A 19849-nucleotide genomic window follows, 5' to 3' on the forward strand; every position below is an offset into this window, starting at 1 on the left:
CTCATTCGCGTGTGTCCATTCATCCGTTTTACTCTTTCAAAGTTGAATTCGAGACTGAAAGAAGAAACACTCGGAACACACTGACTCCCTCGCCGACACTCTGGCACGATGAGTTCGATTCCGTTCGTTGAACTTTTTTTTTTTTTTTTTTTTTTCCCAGATTCAGCATCACGCCGCCACTTCAGCCCCCGACGCCTCGCGCTGCCGACGTCATGTGACGGCGGATGACGTCAGCGGCGCGCTGTGCCGGGGCTGAGTGGAAGTGTGCTCTTGGTGTAGCGGGATGGACGCCGGGCGGATGCCCCGCGGCTGCAGGAGAAGCCTCGGCGTCGGACCGCGGGAACTTGCATGAGCGCGTCCAACGCAGCCCTCCAGCATCGTGCCGGGGTCCAGCGGCGGAGCGGGAGGAGGGACGCTCCGCGGCGGGAAACCATGCGGGGGAGACATGGCACACCGGTCCCCTTCAAGTCGAAGCGCGCCGCCGAGCAAAAACAACAGACTCATCGCCCGGTTCGCGTTGATCTGCACCGCGTCGCTCTCCTTCACCTACCTGTGCTACAGCGCGGTGTTCTGCTGCGGCGCCGCCGTGGCGGGCCGCGGGGCCCCCGCGGAGCCCGGGGACAGGGGCCAACTTGGCGGGAAACCCGGCGACTGCGCTCCCGTGGCGCGTGATCCGGGCGCGGGGCGCGCGGCGCGGGAGGCGTCCCGCGGGGGTCCGCTGCCGCTGCCGCGCGGGAACCGCACGCGGGGCTCCCCTTCCTCCTCCTCCTCCTCCTCCGCCTCCTCCGCCTCCTCCTCCTCCTCCTCCTCCGCCTCCTCCTCCTCCTCCTCCTCCTCCTCCTCCACGGAGCCCGCGCCGAGCGGCAGCGCGGGCGTCGCGCAGCAGCGCTACGCGGGGAACAAGCGGCTGCCGCACGCGCTCATCGTCGGCGTGAAGAAGGGCGGCACGCGCGCCGTGCTGGAGTTCGTCCGCATCCACCCGGATGTGCGCGCGCTGGGCGTCGAGGCGCACTTCTTCGACCGGAACTACGACAGAGGACTGGACTGGTACAGGTGAGGGGTCAAAGGTGGCTGCAAAGACACCGGTGAAAGTGCGGAAGTTACTTCAAATACAGCTCTCGCTGAAGTAAAAGTGCAAGAGTGACTTAGAATACACCTTTTACCGAAGTCGAAGTACGGAAGTTACTTCAAATACACCTCTCGCTGAAGTAAAAGTGCAAGAGTGACTTAGAATACACCTTTTACCGAAGTCGAAGTACGGAAGTTACTTCAAATACACCTCTCGCTGAAGTAAAAGTGCAAGAGTGACTTAGAATACACCTTTTACCGAAGTCGAAGTACGGAAGTTACTTCAAATACACCTCTCGCTGAAGTAAAAGTGCAAGAGTGACTTAGAATACTCCTTTTACCGAAGTCGAAGTACGGAAATTACTTCAAATACACCTCTCGCTGAAGTAAAAGTGCAAGAGTGACTTCGAATACTCCTTTTACCGAAGTCGAAGTACGGAAATTACTTCAAATACACCTCTCGCTGAAGTAAAAGCACAAGAGTGACTTAGAATACGCCTTTTACCGAAGTCGAAGTACGGAAGTTACTTCAAATACACCTGTCACTGAAGTAAAAGTACAAAAGTGACTTAGAATACACCTTTTACCGAAGTCGAAGTACAGAAGTTTCTTCAACTACACCTCTCGCTGAAGTAAAAGTACAAAAGTTTCTTGAAAGACACTTTTCACTGAAGTAAAAGTGAAAAGGTTACTTCAAAGACACTTCACTGAGGTAAATGTACAAAAGCTACTTAAAAGATACTTTTCACTGAAGTAAAAGTTCAAGAGTTACTTAAAAGATGCCTTTCACTGAAGTAGAAGTACAGAAGTTACTTAAAAGACACAGTTTACTGAAGTTAAAGGACAAAAGTGACTTAAAATAAAACTTTCACTGAAGTAGAAGTACAAAAGTAACTTAAAAGACATCTTTCACTGAAGTAGAAGTACAGAAGCTACTTAAAGGACACCTTTCACTGAAGTAGTAGAACAGAAGTATAATAATACAAACAAATACTGTCAAGAGTAATCTAAGAGGATATGGCCTCAGTGAATCATTGATGAGCAATCCTAAATCAGCAGCTTGATAGATGCTTTGGGTCAGTTTGATAGACCCCCTTTTATGGCTTGGAGTTGATTCTGATATACAGTATATGAATATAAATCCTGATTAATAAAAACAAAACATACGCGGAAAAAAAACAGACACGTTATCGGGTGGAGTAGATACGTGCTTGCTTTGAAATGCAGTGGAGGACACATTTGAATGAATCGAATGTATCAAAGTAAGTACATGTGCTTGAAAAATGTACTTAAGTACAGTTACAAAGTACGTGTACTTAGTTACTTGCTCTCCCAGGTATCCCGTATTTGCGGAGCCAATCAGCGCTGCGTCCTCCCTCCGACCACCAATGGACCCGTCAATGGACTTGACAGTGAAAACCTCTGCTGTCGGTGGGAAAATGAAAGAGTAATTATAGACATCTGCTACTTCATTATTTTTATACCGTAAGGGTCAGCCGGCGAATTAAATTTTTTTTGTATTTCGGCTGTCAGTGTTGCCCAATATGACAAAATCAAACATCACAATATTTTTGACACAAGACACACAATAAGATTTCAGGTGGTTCTTCGTCATGCAATTATAATGACAGAGCAGATAGAGCCGGTGGTTTCTCATTTCACTCTGGTGAAACTGACTAATCAGTGCAGATAACGATGGTATCATTTAAGGGTAATGACGACGTTTCAACTAAATGACAATAACACCATTAGGAAAATCCCAAACCATATTCTCATTGCACGATAGTGTTAAATTCATGCACCACAGAGCTCTATGCATTAGTATGCAAGCAAATATAACCTATTTTCTAAAGTGATATCATGGAAATGGAGCACATATACATTTTTTTACAAGCTGCATGCAGGAATGGATATTCTCATAGTCAAGGAGAGCAAAGTCGATTCCAACAGTCTATATATATATATATATATATATATATATATATATATAGAGCATCTCTTTTGGGATTAACGTCACACTGATAGGTACAGGTTGTGATCCATGGGGGTGCCTGCAGATAACTTGACGGTGGTGACACATTACTTCTAATTTGCAGAGAGAGCTGCAGAGCCGTGAGACCTATCCCAAATGCCACAGATGTGGCAGCGAGAAGCCGCTCGGAGACTACGGCAAAAAATAAAATAAGAAAACATAGAGTAAAGAAAGTTTGCCTGAGATAGATAGCGTGTATGGGGACTAAATATCTGAGGATATATGAGCACATATTTCCGCCCTGGGTTATTTAACTGGACTTGTTTAAAATTGAACTCACAGCTATCTATCGGGTTTTGGTGGGTGAAGTTCTCACCTTTTTAATTTGATAGAAACTACTGAATTGTTTGCAAAACGGAATTAATCAATGCTGCAGGTGTTATCAATTTATAATAAAGATTATAAATTCAGAAATTAAAAACCCTGATATATGTGTGTGCGTGTGTGTGTTTGTGTGTGTGTATGCATGTGAGTGATTTTGGGCACTGTTGGGACCTGGATTTATCCCCTTTAAGGCTTGGTGAGTTCAGAATTATGTATGTGAACCTCAATGTAAAAAGATTCTTAAGCACAACAGTGACCTGGTCCCAGTTCATGGTTTTTAGTACACCTAATATTGTTGGAACATTCCTCGTCAAAATCCTCGTCGAGTGTCCTTGAATTAAAAAAAAAAAAAACATGCCAACTCCAAATGTGATGAAAACAGCAATAATGTGGAGTCGGTTTCACACAGTATACACTATAAGTTAGTTATAACTCTACAAAATAGACATCCAACACAAAGCAACACCACCCTCACACCATTCCCCATCGTGTGCAGAGATCTCGGAAAACAATAGCGACACCATGTTTCCACCTGCCCCAAAATATGCAAGACATTATCATCACCATCAGCAGCGGCGGCAGCTATTGGAGGCTAAGAAAGCTCCCTCATATAAATTCATGAGCTTAATGTCACTCAGAGAAGCCGTTCAGGTTAAAAAGCTCCGGGTGAATGAGCAAGACTTAGCCAACAGGAAGACACGAGATTAGACCCAAAGTTAAATAACACAAAAGTTAAAGTAAAATACTAATCTGGTGTGAGTTATGATTATCTAGTAAATATAAATTGTAAGTAGCCTCTATCTATCTATCTATCCATCTATCTATCTATCTATCTATCTATCTATCTATCTATCTATCTATCTATCTATCTATCTATCTATCTATCTATCTATCTATCTATCTATCTTGGTAAAACTAAGTCAGATGTTTAAGAAGATCCATGAAATCCCCGTGACATATAAATAATACATTTTTTATAATATCATTTTTGTGTCACATAATTTCTTGGCAATAGCATTGATCACGTCCCTCCAACAATTGATTTTTATGGATATGTTCATATTTTCTTCAATGTTGAAGTCATTCAATACTCCGCCCGCAGAACCACACACGCCAAGTGGCCTCAGCTACCTTAATACTGTTGTACTGTAGGAATATTTACATAGCTATGAAGTAGATGGATATAACAGACATCTCAGTGGCGGCGTTTCCAGTCAAACTCTCTTGGTAATTTCTCTCATTTTCCACAGAAACATAAAGATCAAACGAGAACACGGCGCGATGTGCCGTCAAGAACTTAAAAGGGCATCGCGGCTCGATTGATTTTGCAGGAGTCAGATGCACTTCCAGCAGATTCCCGAGAAGAGCTGGAGTTGTAGGAGAGGCTGCAGATGCGAAAATATTCTCCAGGTCCACCATTAATTGGCTCGGGGAGGCAGGGAGCTCTGAAATGCTATCATCAGAGAGGTTGATGAGGACAGGGAAGTTAGATGGTTCTCATTTAACACAGAGATGGTCTGGCATAACACTCTATTATTAATGAGCACTCTTCATTCTAATACGGCTCAAAGGCTCATAATAGTTTACATGGAATTAGCAAACAACTCTTTTTGGGTGGAAATCCCCCAAGGACGCCAATACAAGACACAGACAACCGATGCCGTAACTGTCCTTACAGTACATGGAATAAGTTATTAGCTCAATTATGCCGCAGTGTGAGTTTTTGCATGAGCCGATGCTGCGTCCCCACCATATGCACCAAGCCTGCAAGTCACTAGGGATTCAAGATTTAAGATTCAAGATTACTTTATTTGTCCCGAGGGAAATTTCTCTTGGACATAAAGGCTGCCACATAAAAAATACACACAATTAGAGTGCAGCAACAGACCTAAAGTGCATATCACAGAGAAAGTGCAGACATGAAGTGCATTCAAATTCGTGCAACACATCCCCTCATTCCACAGCCTTCTTATGTCCTGAGTTTGGGAGATCTAGATTCTTTGTTTGTTCATTCCAGCACAAAAAGAACGCCGGGTGGTTGATCCCTCGGGTTGGTCTTGAGTGTTGTCCCGAAGGGAACCTGTCCAAGGCATCCATGCCCACAATTAATGGAAGCGCTGGGTCATGGAGCAAAGAGGACCAGAATAGCACAATTAAGCTGTTTCCAGGCCAGGAAAACCTTCTTCATCCTCAGGAATCTACTGGAATCATGTAGAAGATATGTAGTCCGAGCAGTCGTATTTATGGTAATGGTTCCTATTGAACCATATGCCGAAGATATGTAGGTAATAGAATAGAGCGAATCAGGTTGCGGCCAAACAGCCTGAAGTTTAGCTGGGTCGTGTGCCGCTGTGCGCTACCTATTCTGCATTTCTGAGGATAAATTGGGCCCACGGGGATGGGTCGGCAGGAAGATGGAGTAGGTTGCATGACAGGTAGGACCAGTGGACGTGATGGTCATAGATAGTTTACCAGGGGAAAGCCAGAACCGTAGACTGGAGTGATGGTCTGGATCATCACAGTTCTCCTGTTCCCTTCTAGTACTGACGTTTCCCAACAATTGTGGACATGCTCCAACTACTCACCTTCGCAAAGCAATCACTTGTTCTTCATTCTGCTGTCAAGCTCAGAGTAGGATGGCTGTTTTGTCAAGCTACATAGGTTCTTCTCTCTTGGAGGCACTCAGGGAATGATGGTTGTCACCCTAGAATGACTGGAGGAGAACATTGGAGCTCAAAGTCCAGGAAACACTGGGTAGCCCCTGTAGCAGATCAAGCGGGAGGATCGCGGGTAGCTGAAGCATTAGTAGCGTGTGCTGAGAGTGATCAATTTGCATAGCAGTTCTCAAGGTCCCAAGGCCCTGAGATGCCCTAATGAAGCTGCCTTTTGACGACCAATCAGGTCTCTGCTGGATCCACGCTCGGCTTAGTCTTTCTGAGAAAAGAAGAGGGAAACAGCATTGAATATGTTTGATTAATTCAGTTCTGTGAACCATTCAATAGTTTCTAACAAAAGGGTGAAAATCTGACTTACAAAATCCATTACATTGCGATGGGCTAAAACGTGAACCCACGGTCCCTGATGAACACCCCTTTTTCTTTATTGAGCATACCATTGATCTTACCACAGTACACAAATATTCAAGGTAAAAGGTAAAAAAAAAGATCACATTTAGATGCTTTTCCTTAACAATGAAATTGTTGTGTAAATATATTGTTCGATTTTTCTAAATGACCTTTTACAGTTCCTGAAATTGAATAACATTCTGCACAGTACGAGCCCAAGAAAGTGTTCCAAAATCCAGTTTAAATGGCTGACTGGAACATCCATCACAATTTAGCCTCTAACCACTTAATTTTATGCCAAACAGTGTGTACAGGAACAATATTTGGATGGATCCACCTCACCTCAGTTGATTTTCCAAGAGTGATTAAAATGTCACCGCCAGCTCAGAAATGCATCCTGACTTAAGCCTCACCAATATTCTGGAAAGTAGTAAATTACAGCAATGAATCTACTTTCACCTCAGAGTAAGAAAAAAAGGCTAATTAATCAATTTACAATGAGAGCTATTCCTTCTAAATACCAGTTAATCAAAGTGTTTGTGTGTGTGTGTGTGTGTGTGTGTGTGTGTGTGTGTGTGTGTGTGTGTGTGTGTGTGTGTGTGTGTGTTTCAGTGTGTGTGCGTACGTGCGTGTTTAGAACTAATTGATGGGAGCTTAGGTGCTAGTGACAAGTTGGCTTCTGTAGGTGTACATGTAAAATTTGTCTCAGCCAAATAGTGGTATTAAATAGATTCAAAAATCATGAAAAAGCTGAAAATAATAATAAAAAAAAAATATATATATATGGAGCTAATTCCCTAGTAAAAATAAATAAATATAACATACACACTATATATACATACTTTACAGTGAATATACTGTAAATGTATGTACTGTGTATATATATATATATATCATATTTATCATCATATTTTTTGTCTCAGCTAATATAAATCGTTGTAATTGACCATGTACCACATGACGAAGAGGAAATGAAGGTGCTGAAAAGAAAGAATGCCAAGCAGCAGATTCCTTTTTCAATTAAAGTCAAAGCTTAAATCAAATGAGGATGACTTGATGCTTCGCACATGGCAGATATTAATTAACATTTTAACTAGACTACGAGCATCGTATGAAGGCATACATCAAATTAACATAGATAGAAATGAACACCTCAGCGTTATATTGCAGTACTTTATCATATCGAGCTCCCTCTGTCAATTGAGCTATGGAGATGAAACAAACACCGTCAAACTGAATTTGGTAGAATTGCTGTTTGTGATAATTAGTACATGAACGGAAACTGAACATTAGACGACCAGACGCATCAAGGGAACGTCTCCCAGTGCAGGAATGTCCTTAAAATGGAGCAATGACACTTCACAACTTCAATCAACAACAAAGTCCTCCTCACTGACCTTTATCTAAATCGATCGATCGGTCGTTCATTCAACCAACCAACCAACCAACCAACCAATCAATCGATCTGCTGATCATTCAAGAGTTATTTACATCGCACATATTGTACATTGCAATGCAATGTAATGTAATTCACAAAATATATGCATTATTTTATATATGTATTATTTTTTTCATCTATTTTTATTATTATTAATATTATTACATTTATTTATCTATTAATTCAAGTATTATACTACTACTATTAATACTTGTCTATACATCTCATCTCAAGGAACATTAAGTACATGGGACTAAAGGTGACTATTGACCTCAGCAAACAGAGTTACAATATTACAGGAAGTATCATATCTAGGCATCATATTTATGTTGTAGTGACCATTTGGACCATAGTTTGCTATCTCTGGCTGCAAGAGCTGCCTTTGTGGCTCACCATCATCCTGGAAAACATTTAAAGTTTTCATGCGGTGCAGCGCCCAGTGATAATTAAAAACATTAAGGCAATCAGGCATATATTATGTCAAGCAGCTTCGCTCCCATTTAAACAGCAACAGTCATGACTGGCATTTTCCCCAATTTACTGCAATTTATTCAGTGCTATACCAATCATGGCATAAAAGGCCAAATGTTAACAGAGAGCGTGCCCAATAACTCGCGGTTGAAATCAATAACTAAGGGTCACAACTTGTAAAGCATGATGGATAGGGTCATTTGTGGCATGTTTTTCCACAACATTACAGTATTATGTCTCTAAATCACAGTAATCTGAGATATACAATTAAATGAATTGGTTAAATCCTCATTTGTCTGAGTGTTGGGATGGAAGGTGGAATCAAAACAATTCCACACTTGAATTAGATCTGAAATTTCAACTGTAAATGACCATGGCGATAGTTCTCTCTTGGACACAATATTACTTTGTTAAGTTGGCGCGGAGAACAAAATAGAAAACATTAGAAAATAGAAACCATGAACCATGGTTAGTATAGCGGTAGGGAAACTATATATATATATATATATATATATATATATATATATATATATATATATATATATATATATACAGTATATATATATATACTGATCAATATTTCCAGGACTTATGGCAGAGACTACCTTGAGTGGGGCAGCTCAGAGAAAGGTTGCTTCCTAATCAATGCCTTCTCACAGAAAGAATTTTATTGTTTATTCATTGTGCTTAGGTGTCACTGACGATTTCCACAGATGTTTGTTTTTGATTCAAAAAGCAAGTTTACAAGGTGTTTATGGGAGAAGGGCTAGTCTTAGTACATAATTTCCACTTGGCTCTCCTAAATACTGAATAACCTCAACTTGACACACTTACTTTAGTGTTCAATATATGTTAATTCATCCAAAAACTTAAGGGGCAGAACTTAAAGCCAAGCTATTAAACTAAATTCTGTTGGAAGTCAAATTTTAAACTCCTAGCCATTACTTAGGCTTAGGGTTAGGATTAGGATTATGGTTAGGGTAAGAGTTAGGGTTAGTGTCAGACAAATTCAACAAACCGATTTTCATTGTTGAGGGTGTAGGTACACTTAAAATAGAAGAAAAAGAAAATGCAAAACCAGCCTTGTATTCTTCAAATTATCTTCAAATTATTAGCAGTTTGCAAAAGCACTTAAAATGAACTAATTCATTTGTAGATAAGGTTCAGGTTTTATATTCTTAAATGCATATTGTTTCTGCAGAGCCATATGGTACAGGTATAGGTGGCTTACAGGTATTTCTGATATGAATGTAACTACAGTCAATTTTCGAACCTTCAATTTTATTCCAAGGGCCGGTCTGCATTAACACATGAATAGGCCGGACTCATAGTGTCTGCATTGGACATCAGTAGTACAGGTGATATTAATGTACCCATTTGAGCACCCACACCTGATCTTGATCTAGGTGATTGGGTCAGGGTGGCTGCATACCAGCTGCTCATTGGTTGGGCTAGTGAGCAACTGGTATGCAGCCACCATTCACCTAGATCCAGGTGTGGCTGCTCAAACCATACAAACCATACAAAATATATGTGATCAATTGTCTGTTCTGCTTTCTTTATCCAGGGGTCTAATGCCACGGACCTTAGACAGCCAAATCACACTAGAGAAGACCCCCAGTTACTTTGTGACCAGGGAGGCTCCCAGGCGGATAGCCAGCATGTCCCACGACACCAAGCTGATCGTGGTGGTGCGGAACCCGGTCACCAGGGCCATCTCGGACTACACCCAGACCCTGTCCAAGAAGCCCGATCTGCCGGCCTTCCAGGACCTGGCTTTCAGGAACCAGACCTCAGGCTTGGTAGACGCCTCGTGGAACGCCATCCGCATCGGGATGTACATCCTGCACCTGGAGAACTGGCTGCAGTACTTCAGACTGTCGCAGATGCACTTTGTCAGCGGCGAGCGCTTGATCACGGACCCGGCCGGGGAAATGGCCCGCGTGCAGGACTTTTTGGGCCTGAAGCGCATCATCACGGACAAGCACTTTTACTTCAACAGAACCAAAGGCTTCCCCTGTCTGAAGAAGCCCGAGAGCAGTGGCCAGCCGCGCTGCCTAGGCAAATCCAAGGGTAGGATTCACGTCCAGATCAAACAGGAGGTGATCGATCAGCTGCAGGAGTTCTACAGACCTTTCAATATCAAGTTCTATGAGACGGTGGGACAGGACTTCAGGTGGGACTGAGAAAGTTAGACAAAAACACGCCATGTTTTCCAACTGGCGGCAAAGTCAATGTCAAAAGATATAAATGGGAATACATTTAGGGAGGTAAGACAGTAGGTTTACAGTCCATTTAAAATGCGAATCTAGAATAATCTACCACTTGAACATTCAGGGTTTGTCCTTGAAATAAACACAACACAGTGTTGAATAGCACATGGTATTGCAGAGAGCGCATTACACGTCTGTGACCAGTAGCTTGGCATTGAAATTGGCATTGGCATTGAATCTTGTCCGTCCTCCACAGTCTATATAACAGTGAATATATTCTTGTGTTTCATTGAATTCACTTCAACAGTCCATTTACCAAAACAGAGTTTCAGCATAAAGCTACTGTAAAAGGCCAAAACAATAAATAAAAAAGTATCTAATGTTGTTTGCACTTTGTCTTAAAATGTTCTGCTCCTTAACGGCGCCATGAGCTCCTGTCTAAGTGGACTAATCAAATGTACAGAAGGCATGTATCAGATAAAATGTTTAATTTGCAGAAGGTTTTGCATATATCCAATTAGATATAGTAAGATAAAATACTTTTTGTTATCGATGCAAAACCATCTCATTGAGACTACCTTTTGGGGTGGGCTCCTTAAGTTTGTGGTCCATTGAATGTAAGTAACTTAACACTGCGGTCTGCACATGGCTTTTCGCTGCACATGTTGTTCAAATTTCCATTATTGAGGAAGTTTTAAGTGTTTTTGGTCGATACACACGCAAAACACGGTCCTGCAGCTTACCTTGAGTGACGGCCTTGCTCCTATTCGGCAGCAGTGACTACTCTTCATAGCTCAATATTTCGGATTTTTCGGTCGAATGTGGGCCAAAATTGGGGGTTCAGTCAATTTCATTTCAGTAAAGCTGAACTAACTGAAGGATCAGCGACAAGGAAGAATAAATATAGTATTGTATTGTTACATTAAAGCATACTGTAACAATACAGTCTTTTTTTTTTGAGAAAAGTATTGTTTTTTTATCCTTATTTTGGTGTTATACCTCCATACTGTGAATTGAACACCACCTTATAAAACAGACATTGAGCAAAATGACAATGTGACCTTCCATATTTAGTGATAATTTGATATTCAGAGTAGTCTCCTAACTAGACTGCTCCAGCACAGGGCCGTGGGCCAAGAACAATATTTAAACTGCCATTGGTGATGTTCCCCATTAACTCTTAATTAACCTGCCAGAGCACAGCTTTCCGTCACAACACTCCGATATGCAGAGCAGTTAAGCACGGAGCTCAACTCCATCTCAGCTCAGTTAATTATACATTTTCACCCAGGATGCTTTGGGCCTGACAACACGGCAAATAGAAAAGTGTCACATCGCCACTGTGAAAGGATAAAAAATGTGCTTCTTCTCTTTCATGCCGCTGCTTCACTCTATTTGTGAGATTTATGGGATTTAAAGTGCATGTTGTTTAAATCGGTGTTTCCCATTATTTTGTTGTTTTACAATGAAACAATCCCATGGCACACCACTATCCTGTAAAACCACTAAAAACCTCACAAACACGCTGAACTGTGCTTATTATTATGGCCTGCTGATAGTTAGTGATGCAAGACTTGCAAACGATTCGGTCGTAGTGAACAAATCCTTTAAGTGACTCGGGTGTCGGGAGTCACTCGGGCAAAAGAGTGAATCTTCAATCTTCGTAAACGAAAAAAAATTATTTGGGACTAAATTAAGATCCAAGGTAAAAGAAAGAGGTCATGGCAATTTGGCACAATTCATATTGAATGTGACTGATTTACACCCTGCATTCCACCAAAAATAAATAATTTTGACGGAATAAAATGATTCTTGTGAGAATTCCATTCAGGACTCGAACCGACTCTTCCGACTCTCGCTCGTCGTTGAGGGAGTCCTCCCCCGCTCCCCGTTGGTGCGTTGCACCAACTGAACTCAAACGAACCGAAAAGAGCCGCGAAAAAAATTGTTACGACCCTTTTCACGGAGCGACTCGTCGGGAGCCGAATCTCAAAAAAAAAGAGAAACAAGCTGTCGTCGCTACGAACACTCTGCACTCTCAGAGTGAAAGTTGAGCTTGCTCCGATCAACCCAGAGCTGCTATTCTGGATTGATGAATTTGATTATTTAATACTGTGCAGCCTTGCAATTTTGATATTTCCGTGAATTATTTATTTCGATTGGAATTTTTAACATTTTCACGGCACGCGTGGCGAAATCTCACAGGGCGCTAGTGGTTGAAAAACACTGGACTGTAATACTGGATATGGGAAATCCATACTGTGGATCACCTCACCACACGTTAAGTTTTGTTTTTTTTTGATTTGGAAGACATATTTTTTGAAACAACACTGAAATCCCCAACACATTTTACGCTTTCGCGTAGCCCCGGCGAATGTAAAAATCCGGCGGCGCCGTTTTACCCAGCCGATCAGATCGTAACTCAAAGCCTAATTGCCGGCACCGGCCAGTGTAACCTTCACAGTAAATACCAAAGAAGCAAACAGGCCCAACTTGGAAATGTCATGAACTCCAAGCCGGGTTACACCGCGGCCATTAATTATCAATTGTCAAACAATGCACCGCAAAAATCGATGACGGTGTATCCGTCCTGACAAAGAAAGAAAAGTTTAAAAGTGTGCGAGCTTTGATCTCCTTCATAACGGCCCCCTCAAAGAAAAAGAAGGCATTTGTCAAACCTTTCATGACCGAAACCTCTTTGATATTCTGCCGGTGCGCCGGCCTTTTTTCTATTCATCGTATGGGTCGAAGCCCTGTTGGGGAACGATACAAACAAGCAATTTTCTTTCGGCCGGTACATTTTAAAACAAGTTATTTTTTTATTTGTTTGTTTGTTTTATTTTTTTATTTTATTTTTATTTTTTTCTCGCTATCGTACATCCGTAACGGTAAAGACGAAAATCCAAATCGATCTGGGGACGGGAAGGGAAAAGGATCTTCGTGAACATCACATATTTATTGGTCCATCAGCCGGCGCCTGTAAGCCCCGCGCCGTCCTCATGGAAAACAGCCTGAACTCTGTCCACCCTCAACGCGCCGCGCGAAGCTCCATCGCGCCGTCGGTTTGTTCTCTGAGCCGCAATTTTCCCTTTATCTGAAGCGACTCGCCGTTTCTAAATGTTATGCAAAGCTGTGGCCTGGTTCTCCCCTGAATCTCAAGAGCCCTTCAATGCAGAAGCGGCGCTACCTAGACATTCTAATTAGGGGGGTATTTGAAGCCCGGGCATGGTCTCGGCGATGTCCAATACGGGAAAAAACACGCAAGATATTCACAGTAGATCCTTGTTTAGAGTTGAATATAATACCGTATATTATTAAACGGATATAACTTTAATGTCCTATATGCATGCATAGCTTGAAATGTCTAACATGCAACTTAGTCTGCTCGGGAGAGGGTTCTCCAGTATTTATGAGAGACACCTTGTACGCCCTAATGAGGCCAAAGCCATGGAGGATAACGGGGGATTTTTCTTCTTTCCTTTGTCACGGGCCAATAAGAGGAATGTGGAAGTTTGAGTTTGCCGCAGACGAAATGGGGGCAAAGCGGCTCCGGAAGAAGCGCAAGGAGAACTCATTAAACGGCAACATGGCATGTCGAGCTAACCCCCTCGCCGCATGGATATGCCGCCGGAATATCATATCGTATCTCAGGCGGGGTCCTCCGAGATTTCCTCCGGGAACGCGCGTTCCGAAGGAGAACGGCGGGCCGGGTCTCGTTGCGATCAGAAGCCGCGAGAGTCAAGCGGGAGAGAGCCTGTGTGCGGCGTGTTCGGCGGGCGAGCGAGGGAACGGCGTCGTCGCGAGGCGAGGACGCGCAAGACGGTGCGGGAGAACCCCGCCGCTAATGAAGATCAGCTCCCCGGCGGAAGGTTCCACCCAAAGCCCGCTGCCGCGAACTTGTCCGGAAGGAAAAGGGGAGGGGGGGGGGGGAGGAAAGCTGCACGCACGCACACACACACACACACACACACACACACACACACACACACACACACACACACACACACACACACTGTATAACCGTAGTGCAAAGACATGATAACACATGGAGGGCCCCGCTCTGCTCATATTCTCCTGTCTTTACCTTCTGGAAAGGTCGCTGGGGGAACAGGTCCCCGGGGCTCTGGCGCCTCGCTAATTAAGCCGGAGCGCCGGGAAGGCTCCACCTCCTGGGGATGGAGGAGGAGGCTGAGGAGGGACGGCTGCTGAACCCCCACACCCCTCCCCCACCCACCCCGCACCCCCCGAGAGGGGCAGCGGCCATGTTGTCCCAGAGGCATTCTGGGAAAGGAACCTCATGCAAATGGGAGTTAAAAACTGTCAGAGTTGGTACGCGCCGCTCATTGTGCCTGGAGAATCCCTATTATCTATCTGTCTGTCTGTCTGTCTGTCTGTCTGTCTGTCTGTCTGTCTGTCTGTCTGTCTGTCTGTCTGTCTGTCTGTCTGTCTATCTATCTATCTATCTCGATCTATCGGTCTATCGGTCTGTCTTTCTGTCTGTCTGTCTGTCTGTCTGTCTGTCTGTCCGTCTGTCTGCCTGCCTTTATGTCTTTCTATCATTCCAAAAGTGTGGTCCCTTCTCTAAGCCGCCCAGTGACTGCACAGAAGCTGCAGCAGTTCTTTATCAGTTGGAGCCGAGGGGAGAGAGAGAAGAGGGGGAAGGGACACGCTGAAACGGAACCAAACATCCGAGAGCCTTGACCCCCCGCCGCTGAGCGGAGAAAAGCTGGAGAAAGGGAGAGAACGACGGCGGCGTCCTTTTCAAACCCCACCCGGAGCCCGTCACGCACCCTCACGCCCCGGGAAAAAAATAAAAAAGAAACACAGGACGAGAGGGCGGAGCCCCGGGACCAAACCATGTGTCAGAACCCTGGCCCGGCGCACTCCATCAGCCGAAAGGTTAGAGGTATTACTGCAACTTAAAGGCCTGAGGTGAGGCGCCCAGGAGCGAGCGGGTGGAGGAGCTCTGAGGCTTCAACAGTGAATCAAGAGTGAATTGGCACAAAACGCTGTCTTCAAAACCGGGAACAAAGTGTTGAGGGAGCAACGTGGAGGAGAATTGACGGTTGCTGCTCCTCATCTGAAGGGACCGTTTGGCCCCTTTTTACTCGCCGGCACACACGTTTTACACGACTGACCGTTCTCCTGCTGATAGCTCACGTTTTTGATTTTCTTGGAATATTGTCTCTAATTTCTAGTTTTGGAGAAATTGTTTTTTTGTAATAATGTGAAGATAAATCAGCCCAAAAATGACCTCCTGGTTCCTGGTCCAAGACAATTGTAGTAACACTAAATGTAGTTCTCAAAGGGACTTCGTTTTGGCTTATTTTTAATGTGTTATACTGTAGTAATAATAATAATAATAATAATAATAATAATAATAATAATGCTATACTGAAGCATTTAATGGGATTTTGGTCAGAGATCATCCTCACACTAAAAAAGTATACAAAACTTTGAAAATTAGCAAAATTATTCAATAATTTTATTATTATATATAGAATTATTAAAGTGGAAATCCATGAAGTTGTCTGTTTTGGGTGGATTACACCCCAAGTCTCAGAATTCCTCTCTTCGCATTTTTGCCGAGAATGGCGGACCCTGCCACCGACAATGGAAACAGCAAATAGAAGGAGCACAAGCATACCTCAAATACACGGGATGGCTGTTTGTTCTGAGGTACCAATTAAATAAAGTATGAAATACAAAGTTTTTTCAGACACATAAACGTATGGATATCCACTTAAAACATGGGTCGAAAAGGACAAACTGCAGAACAGCAGAACAGCAGCTGCCTTTGCCCCCGTGACATTGCAGCAGCAAATTATTTGTTCATTTGCGGCGCTAACATTCAGCACCTGAAGGTCCTTTGATAAATAATTGAAATAGATTGGGATGATAATTGACCGGCGTCCTTTGACACGGACGCAGCAGGGAACCTCATGAGGACGTAAGCAGCCGCACGGAATGTAAATAACACAAACTCCGACGCATATCTCCAACCCCCAAATGATTTCACAGGGTCTGTTTAACCATATTTTTAACCGTCTCGCCTCATTAGCATTTCGGCTGAAACGGATATTTTCAGAGGGCCATGGCCTCCGAGGTCTCAGCTCCTTAAGCAGGAGATCAGAGACTCCTGCAAGGACACTCGAGGAGGGAGAAGTTCATTAGTGTCGCAGGGACGACGCCGGTGACCTTCCAGTTTACAGCTCACATATCATTTCTGTGGCAAGTCACCCTGCTTCACGAAAATACATCCAGTAAATTTAAAAAATAATAAATAGGATCATATTCTATAGTAAAATAATAATAATCATTATATCAAATAATGATATATAATAATTAATGAATCAATAAAAATACATCTTAAATATGATGTATAATATAAATATATAAAATTAATAAAATACAACAAAATAACAAAAAATAAATAGATAAAATGCGTTAAAAAAAAATCCAGTCAATACAAATTTAAACTTGTAGGAAAAATTAACAACTTCATTCACAACATGGGAATGCATGGTGGAATGGCACCAAAACAATGTATTTTCCAAATAGATTGGAACGGAGTGATGTTTCCAAAATCAGGCCTCATCTGATTTTTCCACTTCAAAGGAAATCAAGGCAGTGCCATAGTTTTCTAGTTTTTCTTTTTTTTTATCACAATAGACAATTCATCTTCGGTCTTCAAAGAATATTTTGGCTCCAGGCTCCTCAGTGAAGAATTTGAAACAAGCTGCTATGAAGTAAGTGGGTTGTTTTTTTTGTTTTTAGTGTAAGGGGAATAATAACACCCATGGCAGATGGTATCAGTAAAGCTATTTTGTAATCCTTTAATCATTTGCCTTGCATTTGAAATTATTGTTTTTTTTAACCTAGGTTGGTTTTAACATATTTTATATGGGATCAAGTTGGTGTGGAATTCATGTTTAACTGACTGGGCAATCTGACAGTTATAAGCAGCTCTTTCAACATAAATATATGTTTATCATTAAAAATTAAGTATGTAAATAAATGGCAATAACTTCAATCATATAGTGACATATCAGTAACACGGTGTTGAAAGTTGACTACTTTGCCATTTTAAGAGAACAATTAAAGTCTATTTATCAAGGTTGCATTTGCTTTTTAGCTTATTATATATGTATTTTTTTTTTATATAACCTTTTACATTGAACCCTGTCCTCTCAAATGTAAAACTGTATCTAAAGTACTTTCCACATGCCAGCGCCCATACAAACCTAACTAAAATATGGTGCAAGAGGTTATGGTCCATTAATTATCTCTCTCTCTCTCTCTCTCTCTCTCTCTCTCGATATTTGGGTTCGAAGTGAATTCCTATAGCAGTAACATTTTCATCTCATTTGACGAAAAGTGAAGTAACGTGCGAATAAGTTAATATAACAACCCTCGAAGTACAATCAAGTGGAAAGGGAGAAAAAAAAGTAGGAAAAAGACATTGAAGAAAAGGGCCATATGCTGTAATAACTTAATAAATAACAAAGTCAACCTACAGCCGTGATGTGCCTGAGAGATGTGGCTTGTGGCTGCATTGTAATTTACTATATGTAAGGAATAATCCACAGCCAGCCGGTCGTTATCTCAAAATAACCCCAGACAGGGTGCTCATTATCCTGCTTGTTACAAGGCCACTTACTCAATAAAATTATACCTTGAGATGCAATTTCAATGAGAAACTAATTTATAAATGGTTTTCAGAATTTAAAAGTTTCCGCTCAGAAGAAAAAAATCTGTTCTATAACAACGTAGCTGACGCTGCGTCCAGGTGGAGAGGTGGTTGCCCGGGGCAAACAGACAGACAACATTATTAACAGATCAGCGGGCGCTTGCCAGAAATAATTGATCACTGATTGTCGCTATTGACCAGTCTGAACAGAGTGTTCCACAGAGCCACGTAAATAATGAAATATATTTGTTTTTTTAACTGTTTTATATGCAGGTGAAGTCATTATTCAGAAATGACTGACCACTGATTATAGGTATTGACCAATCAGAATGGAGTATTCCACAGAAACATGTTTATTTTCAATTGTTTTAACCACTGTATATTTTATTGTATTGTACTGTATATATATCCACTGCATATTGTATTGTACTGTACTGTACATATTCCCACTGCATATTGTATTGTACTATGTATATACAGCAGATATTTAAATATATAGTATATTGTATTGTACTGTATATTGCGTACCCAGAGGAACACCTCTCTGTTTCTATGGAGGTCTGATATACCATGATGTACCCTGTCAGTAAAGCTGGGGCTGTGTCTGTCTGTCTACATCTATCTATCGATCTATCTATCCATCCATCTATCCGTCTGTCTGTCTGTCTGTCTGTCTGTCTGTCTGTCTGTCTGTCTGTCTATATAAACAAAGAGATAGGACTGAACTACACTGTGTATTATATACAACATTGAAATATGGAACTACAGAAGCCTCAAAAGTGTCTCTATGATGAAAAGAATGAATGGGGACTCAAATGACTGAGCAACAGAGAACAAACAAACAGAATGTTTGTGACACTGCAGCACTCGCCAGAACGGAGACTCCTGCAAGTTTCCCGCGAGATGCGAAATATCTCGTAATGTCATTTACACCTAAAAAAACAAAAAAAAACGTGGACGCCACCCAGCGAACTTCAGCACTGACATTACACACTAATTAGACACTCAGTCCGACACTATTCCACAAGCCACTCCTCCATTTCAAGAGCCCACACTCGCCCAGCGCCGCCTTCTGTGGCTTCGCCGTTTTGCAGCCGTGCGATCCAATTGGCTGTTGAACGTTGATGTTGCCGAGACGAGCCCGGATCAAAACCAAACATGTTGGAGTGAATCTTGACCTGGCCGACTGGGATGGTATGGAGACGGATTGGAGTCGGGCGCTGTTCCGCACACACACGTCGACGGCCACGTCACAGCCGCCCCGGGCGACCCCGACTCCGCCCCATCCCAAATCGTCGCCAAATTGGCCTTGAAAACCACGTGATGCGGCCCTAGCTTCAGCGGCCGTGAACGGCTGATGGCCATCCCCTCCGCCCCCTCCATCCCCTCCACACGCCCCTCGCCCACCCCACCCCTCCATCCCTCCAGCCCCTCCACCCCTCTGCCCCTGCTTTGCATAGCAGCAGCGGCAGCACTGGCGAGACGCTTAACAAGCCGGCGAGCCCCCGGGCTGCCAGCGTCCTGATGGAGTGGAATAATTCTGGGCTG

The 19849-nt window shown here is 42.8% G+C and overlaps 1 protein-coding gene across 1 annotated transcript; it reads left to right on the forward strand.

Moving 5' to 3' along the window:
• Nucleotides 1–445: 445 nt before the first annotated feature.
• hs3st2 (heparan sulfate (glucosamine) 3-O-sulfotransferase 2) lies at nucleotides 446–10584 on the forward strand (the record flags this gene model as incomplete). Its single annotated transcript, XM_080010076.1, has 3 exons — nucleotides 446–661; nucleotides 851–1053; nucleotides 9966–10584. 3 exons carry the CDS (start codon nucleotides 446–448, stop codon nucleotides 10582–10584), a joined length of 1038 nt encoding a protein of 345 aa, XP_079866202.1.
• Between the last annotated feature and the right edge of the window lie 9265 nt (nucleotides 10585–19849).

Source organism: Zeus faber (genome assembly GCF_960531495.2).
Source record: "Zeus faber genome assembly, chromosome: 11".
Lineage (NCBI taxonomy): Eukaryota > Metazoa > Chordata > Actinopteri > Zeiformes > Zeidae > Zeus > Zeus faber.